The sequence below is a fragment of the Neophocaena asiaeorientalis genome, unplaced genomic scaffold (genome assembly GCF_003031525.2).
Source record: "Neophocaena asiaeorientalis asiaeorientalis breed wild unplaced genomic scaffold, Neophocaena_asiaeorientalis_V1.1 scaffold226, whole genome shotgun sequence".
NCBI classification, from domain to species: Eukaryota; Metazoa; Chordata; class Mammalia; order Artiodactyla; family Phocoenidae; genus Neophocaena; species Neophocaena asiaeorientalis.
Window position 1 is genome coordinate 5,126,166 of NW_020173037.1, and position 8,818 is coordinate 5,134,983.

Below are 8,818 nucleotides of genomic sequence, written 5' to 3' on the forward strand. Positions count from 1 at the left end.
CAAACCTCTGCATGATGGTCTGCCTGCTTCTCGTCATTCAGTTCTCAGCCCCTAAACAGGGCCCCAGAGTGGCCTTCCCTGACCACCATGGCCAGAGCAGGGCCCCACCCCACCCCACCCCTCTCCCCACACAATCTTATTCTCTTCAAAGCCCTCATTAGTATCTGACGTATGTGTTCACATGTTTACTATCTATCTTGACTCACGAGTACGTAAGTTCTGTGAGCTCAAGGACACAGTTTCCTTCATTACTATAGCTCTATCCCCAGTGCCCAAACCAGGGCCTGGCACAGTAGGTGCTACATAAATACTTCTTGATTGACAACGTTATTCTTCATCGATGCAGTTTCATTTCTTCCCTGTAAGACCTTCCACTCAATCTGCTCTCATCACTACTGCCTATCTGTCTCAGTCCTCACCAAGGAATTGAAGAATAAGGAATCAAGACCCTAAAATACAATTAGTGCCATTCATATGACAGTTCAGTTACTCTGGGGTCAACGAAACTTTTGGTTAATGCCTTAAGAAGGTAGCATTTACTGCATTTCTCCCTAAATCACTGTATCCTAATAAGTTTTTAGATATAATGCTTCACACTGTGCTTTCAGTAGGCATTCGATAACTATTTTCTAAATGGATATATATAGCTCTCTAGCTGTCTTCTTCTCCTTTTACCTACAGAAGCCTTTTACTGCCAGCTATTACCTCTCAAATATACCCCTATAAATAAACATGCTCTGGTGTCTCACACTTTAAAAACAAACACATGAATCAAAAAATCCGCAGAACCTTCTCTTAGTCCCACATAATACCCTAGCCAAGCTCCTTAGAGCCCAATTTCTTGAAAGACTTGTCTTACTTAATGTCTCTTTTTCCTTACTTCCCATCTTTTAAAATTTTGCTTCCTTCTCATCAAGACACCAAGAGAACTCCCACAAAATTTACCAATGACCTGCACACAGAGCCATTACAAAGAGTATGTGTTCTACATCAGATTGCCTGAGTTACATTCTAGCTCCTCATTTTACTGGGTATGTGACTTACCTAGGCTAGTCACTTAATCTTTCTGCGCTGCAGTTACCTTATTGCTAAAAGTGGGTGATACATACACCTTCCTATAGGGTTCTTCGGGTGGATCAATGACATACAATAGGCAAAACCAACAAACGGTACAGGGCTTAACACAGAGTAAGCACTTCATAAAAGCTGGCTGCTAGTCTTCTTACTAAATGATGATTTTCAGTTTTCGTTATTCTTGGTCCTAGGCCCTGATCTTCCCTTTCACACTATATTCTCTCCCGAAGCACCCCTGTCCAAAACTGGTTTCAATTAATATTACAACATTGATGACTCACAAACTTATATTTCTAATTCAAATGTCTCTTCAGAGCTTAAGACCCATATATTCAACTACCACTTTAACAAGTCCCCTTGGACCTTGCAAAGGCACCTCTAACTTAACAAGGCTAAGAAGGCATTCGTAATGTGCCCTATTGCACTTGTCATCCTCCACTGCCCTTCACCACCAGCAAAACGCCAACTGTGAAAGCCAGAAACAGAAGTCATTTTTGACACACATCCCTAGAAATTCTCTCATATCCTTCCACATATATCCTCCTCTCTACAACCATGACCCCCCAATTCAAAATGCATCATCTCTCACTTGAGAAAGCCTCCTAACTGGTCTACCCCCTCCAAACCATTCTCTAAGCATCTATGCCATGAGCTCTTCCAACCTTTAAAAAACCGTAGTTAAGAGTACACTTTATTTGCTACTCCTATGCTGCCTTATATACAAAATTATACAGACCTGAGATAATTCCCAGACCATTAAGTGAATCTCTGTGAGCCTAAGATGATTTTCTACCTGTGTAACCTTTGCCAAATTATTTACCCCTCCAAGCCTCAATTTATTTACCTGCAAAATGGAGGTAATAGCACTTAATCTCCTACGTTGTTGTCAAGAGTAAATTAATAATGGTAAGAAAAAGCTTAATTCGGGGCTTGCCACTTACCGAGGACTAAATAAATGTTGGTTGGTAAAACAAGCTGAGTATAGCTTTCCCATTGCCTGAGTTTGGGTCCTCATCTCGCACAAAGTCTAGTTAAACAGTCTCCTAACTGGTCTCACTCACCTCTCAATGCCCAAAGCCCAAACAAAGTATGGCATCATGTAGGCTTCAAGAAAAGTCAGGTAAGTCTGGCCTTCTTTTAGTACTCTAGGATTAAACTAAAGATCAGGTTCAAACTTCTTTGAGATTAGCATAGGATCTAGCCCCTGCCTACCTTCCTAGTTTCTTCCACAGTAAGTCTTCCATGTGCATCTGTTTCAAGTTCATCAGGCTACTTGAATTTACTACACTACCACCTCTATACCGCCTGCTCCTTTGAACTTGGTTTTTCTCTGTCTGTGATGCTTATGTCTGTACTAATTATCAAATTACTAGTTATCTCAATTTTATAGAAGAGGAAACTGTAGCCCAAAGAAAGTTAAATGACTGGCCAGGATCACCTAGCCTGGTGACAGAACAAGACGTTAAGGCGAGTGTTCTTTGCACTATATTAGCGCTTCTCAAACTTTTCCGGTGAGTACTCCTGTTGAGAGAGAAGAGTCTCTCATCCCTGAGGGTCAAGAAAGGCACAGACCCAAGACTCCTACCAGCTTGAAGTATCATGCTTTATCTTCAAATAAATCACTGTCAAAAACTTGTAACAAATTGAGGACGGGAGCCCCTTAAAAAGAGAGTTCCCTGTACATTAAACCACAACTATAAATCTAAATGTGTTCTGTAGTGCAAATCCACTCCAGAAAACTATCCTCAGCCTCCATTTTCATCATTACCCACAAGCACACAATGAGACAGTGGCATACAAATGGCTGCAGTCACTATTATTTTCACACCATGAAATCAAGCATTGCCGATGTGTTTAGGAAGAGGAGAAAGGCTGCCCTGAGACCTCTCCCAAGATCCCAAACGTGAGAAAGACCGAAGGCAAAAGGGAATCCAGAGATCCTAGGCCAAACTTGAGTTTTCTTAGGACAGCATATGCACCTTTTTTTTTTTTTTTTGGCCATGCCGGGCAGCATGTGGGATATTAGTTCACCACCTGGGGTCAAAGCTGGGTTCCCTGCAGTAGAAGCGCCGGAAGAGGGGAGTCTCAACCACTGGAACACCACTGAAGTCCAACATGCACTGCTTTAGAGCAGGGCTTCTCAACCTCGGCACCAATTGAAAAATTAGGCCAGATAATTCTTCATTAAGGGGGACTGTCCTGTGCATTATGGGATGTTTATCCTCTACCTACTAGATGCCAATAGCATTCTGTCCCCAGTTGTGACAACCAAAAATCTCCAGACATTGCCAACTGTCCCCTGGGGACAAAATTGTCCAGTTGAGAGTGAGGGACACCTGCAATATCCTCTTACTAAGGAGTGAACAATTAAGAGAGGCGCGCTCAAGCCTCTGACTCCAGACAGGGAAGTCATGGGAGAAAGGGACCTCTCTCCATTTGCTTAGGGCACCAGGATAAAAGGAGAGGATCTGTGGTTTCTCAATGCTAATTTTCCATGGGGACATAAACTGAGTGGGATTCGACTTAAGATCCTCACCAAAACATTTCAGGTGCAGCTTCAAAAACAACTAGACATTTAAGACTGTACTTCTAGGTGTTGGAGGAAGGGAAGGAGACAGGAAAGAATGTAGGGCTGAGTCACTACCTAGCTGGCAGTAACATCTGGCCTCTAGTCTAACAACTTACTGACAAAAGGAGACAGCTCATCATGACACCATCCTACTGTGACATTGTGTAAGTGAACATAACCTCCTCTATTCCACTAATCACCATCCAACAACGAACACAAAAAGACACGCAGAAGACGTACATGCAAACATTCAGTCACAAGAAAACAAAAAGTTATTTTACATAAAAGCAGACTTCAACATCTGTAAAAAGCTTAGTTTTTGTGTTTTAACAAAATGCAGCTCATCACCCTTGGCAGCTATTCCCCCAGCGTTTGTTAAGAAGGGAGAAAACAAATGCAGAATCCTGTGGAAGTTACCCAAGGCAAAAGTTTTGATAGATGTGCAGTGGGGTGCAGTTCACATTTGAACACACATGTACATATGGATATACACATCCAATATTTGAGAATATTTTTGTACTGGTCTTTTTTAAAAAGTCAACTCTCTGCTATATTTCACTATTATTGCCTTTAAGCTTCTACAATTTTAAATTTTCCCCAGAAAATCATACTACACGTTTTAAGTAGCCTTCTAAAGGTAGTTCATATAAACTGTGGAGAGGAGTTTCATGAGTCTCAGGTCTCCCACGTGGAAAGTGGGAAAATAAAATTTACTTCTTAAAGTTGCTGTGAGGATCAAGCCAAGTCCTATGTAGCCAGGATCTGGACACCTAAAATACACTCAATAAGTGGTTACTATCACTATTGTTTATAACTAGCATATATCAACTTCTCTGAAATTCCCGTTTTTTTCCACAAACTCTTAGGGAACACCATGTGCTTTGGAGAAGTGAAAAAGAAATTTTACAAGCACATCTTACATCCAGAAGCCAACACAAGATAAGTACTATTTGTGATGATAAAGCGCAGTAGGGCAAAAGAAAAACCTGAAGTGTTCTATGTTTTGTTTGAGAATGATCATGTCAATTACATCAGGTATCCAGCAGCTCGTGATACGAGAGCCAGAGTTCCTTCCCACCGCAAAAAAATTTTTAAAAAGACAAAAAAAAAAAAAAAGAAAAAGCAGTAATACAACAGACTGGAGAGAGGGTTCAACAAGATATGTAATTCTACAATGACAATACTCCTAAGTCTTACAAGAACAACAGTAAAAGGTCAGATACCTTCCAAAGAAGCTGGGGTTTACGTTTCACTGTTTATCTAATCAATAAAATTCCACTGGAAACAATTTTTCTTCCCCGTCGCCAAAATCTACTGTTAGGTGAGCTAAAACATAGAAAGTACCGCCACACTATGGGAGCTCTTCCTCTGGATTGTAATACATTTTCAAAAGCTTTATTCATTCAACAGCAGCTGCGCTGAAATGATGAAGTTTAAAGTATTAATAACAAATCCAAAATGTCTGGATTTCGAAAAAGCAGTAATACAACAGACTGGAGAGAGGGTTCAACAAGATATGTAATTCTACAATGACAATACTCCTAAGTCTTACAAGAACAACAGTAAAAGGTCAGATACCTTCCAAAGAAGCTGGGGTTTACGTTTCACTGTTTATCTAATCAATAAAATTCCACTGGAAACAATTTTTCTTCCCCGTCGCCAAAATCTACTGTTAGGTGAGCTAAAACATAGAAAGTACCGCCACACTATGGGAGCTCTTCCTCTGGATTGTAATACATTTTCAAAAGCTTTATTCATTCAACAGCAGCTGCGCTGAAATGATGAAGTTTAAAGTATTAATAACAAATCCAAAATGTCTGGATTTCCCTAAGAAAATGTCAATTCCTTCCCCAGAAACGTTCTTCAATCCTTACTCTTTGGAGTAAATAAGGGATAGAAGGCTGAAGTTGCTGGGAAATATACTTCGAAACACTTCCTTGAAGGGCCCCCCAAATACATGCCAGTAAGAGGGTCCTGATGAGACCACAGCTAAAGTAAATCGTGGGCGCACCAGCCACAAATGTCCTGCACACCCAGAGCTCTGCAGCAAGACGTCTACCGTGGCCTTCAGCTGGTTCCTGGCAGGTCCGCCAGAAAACATGTATTTTATAGTCACGACCCTTCCAGCAATTAGAAGAAAGGAGGCTAGAGGGCCTTGGGGGTGCTAGTCCAACCCTTTCATTCGACAGAAGGGCCTGCGGCAGGGAGCGAAGTTAACTTCCTCTGCCTTTGGAGAGCAGGGCCCACCCAGAAGCCAAAGCTCCAGATCCCAGGTGCCAAGCGGGCGCGCACACCTGGGGAGGGGCCAGAAGGTCACGCGCCCCGAGTCGGACGCCCCGCGACCTCACCCAGCTCTTCCAGGAACTCTCTGTTATGACCTTGAGCACCTAAACCTTTGCGTCTCCGTCTCCGGATCTGCAAAATCGGAGCCAGAGCCGGAACGCCTGGGGCTGCTGCAGGAGTCGACGCGCCGGGACCCGCGCCCAGGCCCCCGCTCCGCCCTCCGCCCCAGCGCCGGCTCGCGACGCCCACCTGCACGTTGGGGAAGGCGGTCTTGAGCAGGTAGAACATCTTGCGGTTGGACAGCACGTCCCCGCTGGTCATCTTGTCGTCGGCCCCCTCGCGCGTCTTCCCCTTGGACTTCTCGTGGAGGACGTTGCTCTCGCGGACGCGCCGCACTTCGTCGCCGCCGCGCACGGCCGCCAGCACCGACACGGCCAGCATCTCGCGCAGATCCACCGTGCCCCCGTCGGCCGAGGCCGCGGGCCCCGCCGCCCCGCCGCTCGGCTCGCCGCCCAGGCCGAAGAGGCTGAAGCGGCCGGCCAGGAAGCCCGAGTAGAGGTGGTAGAGCACGCCGAGCCCCAGCAGGCAGAACACGGCCACCCCCAGCGGGGACAGGCGGATGCCCATGGGGGCCATGGCGGGAGGCCGGGCCCTCGGGGCGGCAGCCCTCACAGGCCTGCCCGCGCTCCCGGGTCGGGCAGCGCGCGGACTACACCGGCGCCCGCTCCCCGGCGCCCGCGCGCCCCATCGCTCGCTCCCGGGAAAGGCCGAGCCGCGCCAAGAATCCCCTCGCCGCCTTTCCGCAAGCCCGATTCCCGGGGCGGCGCGCTCCCAGTTACTCAGCCGGCCCGCGCGCCTGGCTTACACGTTAGCCAACTGCCGCGAGGTGAAAGGGGAGCGTGGGTGTGTATCCGGGTTACGCAAGGGGGCGGGGCGCTGGTGAGGGGCGGGGTGAGCCAGCCCCAACCCCCTGGGCGGGGCGACCGGAGGCGGGGCGGCCGGCCGGTACCTCCGGGTCGTGTTGGTCGGCGGCGCCTCAGTTATTCCGGTCGGACGGCTGTGTTTGGTTGGGTTTTCAGGTCACTCCGGGATATGGCGGAGCTACTTCCCCGGCACGGAAGGATGCTGAGTGCCGTGTGGAAATTTAAATTAAATCTCTCTTTGAACGACAGCGTATATCTGAAATAGAGCCATAGGGCCAGTCTAGACGTCCCGTCACTCTGATTATTGAGGAACGGAGGACGTTGCAATCCATTTTAAGAGAAACTTATGCTTTTTTTCCGTCGTCGGCGCTTGTGTAGGCAGAGCCTGCAGCTTAAATCGCCTCTCGGCGCTCTTCCAGGCGGAGCGGGAGTTGGGCGGGGATGGGAGGAATTTTACTTGGCTTTTTATTCTTTCGGCACCCCAGTCTAAACGTTTATGCATTTATATCTGTCTGTCTGCATAGATTTTTCCCTTTACCTTCACCCCCCAGAATAAACCATCCTGTAGGCAGGTGAAGAACTTACCTCGATTCTGGGCTCTCACGATGTGAGAAAACACTCCGGGCTTGCCTCACTGCCACATCCACCTTACCCATACAGTACCTTGCAGAGGCTGAGGGGGCAGAGGAATGGCCTGCAATATAAAGGTTGTCTCAGGGTGGCCCGTCAATCTAGAGTATGTAATCTCTGGGTCAATGTAGGCCCTTCAAATGTACTTGCAGAAGCATTTAACAAAAGTAACTGCCTTCTACTATGCCACTGATTTTAGCAATAATATGAGTGCTTACTAAATTTTAAGAAGTATTATAATAAGCGTAAGTTTATCCTCCATCTTGAAAGTGAATATTAAGGTGAGCAGTATCATTTTAAGTGTTAGAATATTTACACAAAATCATCTTAAAATGCAGCCGGTTTTACTGTTCACAGCCAAAAGTCATTGGTTTTACATGAGCTTTAATATTAACGACCTTAAAAACTTTAGGTATACAGAATGGATTATGAACATCCATTGCTGAGCAAGTTGTTAGAGACGGCTGACTCTTACCACTTCCTTTGAGTTCAGAGCACCTGTAGAATTTGCTTGTGGTTATACAGATACAATAAACAAAGACTACTGATTGCTTGGTTTCCTCGCTTATAATCACAGCACAAAGTCACGTACAAATACAAATCAATGTAGGAACAGTTCCTGGAGTGTGGACGGCACCGAATCGTAAGGAACTGGCACTGTCTTTGTCAGCTTTGGGGAGCAACTTCACAACGAAGCAATGCTGCTTTCCAAAGAAATCTGAAAGTGAAGGTCACACAGGGTAATTATGGTTCCCAAATCTAGGGATAAATATAAAAACCGGGGTTGAAGTGAAGGCTTCATTCAGCTCAACCGAATCACCTCAAACTGCACCATGAGATCAGCAAAAGATGTGAGTTGCATAGTAGTTATGAAAATATTAAAAGCATTATTGGAAAGTCTGGCTGAGGTTTGTAAAAATAATCAATAGTATATTCCAAGGCTAGTGGAAAGGAATACCGGCCTATGCTCACTGCGGCACTATACAAAGCCTTCGTGAGACACAGAGAGAGATGTTAAAAGTTCTGAGGCATTTATACTGCAGGAAAGGGATTAAGACTTGAGAGAGAAGATGACAAGGCACATGCAAAGAGTGAAAGTGAGTTTAAAGATCGTAGTTCCAAGTGCTTTAGTATTCAGGTAACAACTGATAATAGCTAATAGATATTGATAAAAGACAGCATGTAATCCTTAAGAGAAACTTTATGACAAGAAGAACAATTTACATGCGGGACGGCGATATTGTCTTAGAACCTTCATAGGAATTTTAAAAAACATTTTTATTGGAGTATAGTTGATCTACAATGTTGTGTTAGTTTCCGGTGTACAGCAAAGTGAATC

The 8,818-nt window shown here is 45.2% G+C and overlaps 1 protein-coding gene across 2 annotated transcripts in view; it reads right to left on the minus strand.

Moving 5' to 3' along the window:
* BPNT2 (3'(2'), 5'-bisphosphate nucleotidase 2) overlaps positions 1-6,808 on the minus strand; it is a 32,352-nt gene extending 25,544 nt beyond the window's left edge. The window contains exon 1 of one of the 2 annotated variants that reach the window (XM_024742590.1): positions 6,176-6,808. In XM_024742590.1, coding sequence (XP_024598358.1) covers positions 6,176-6,562 — 387 coding nt within the window. In that variant the 5' untranslated portion in view covers positions 6,563-6,808. The remainder of the gene's footprint in view (positions 1-6,175) is intronic. The other variant, XM_024742589.1, reaches the window with a different exon arrangement.
* Positions 6,809-8,818: the final 2,010 nt, after the last annotated feature.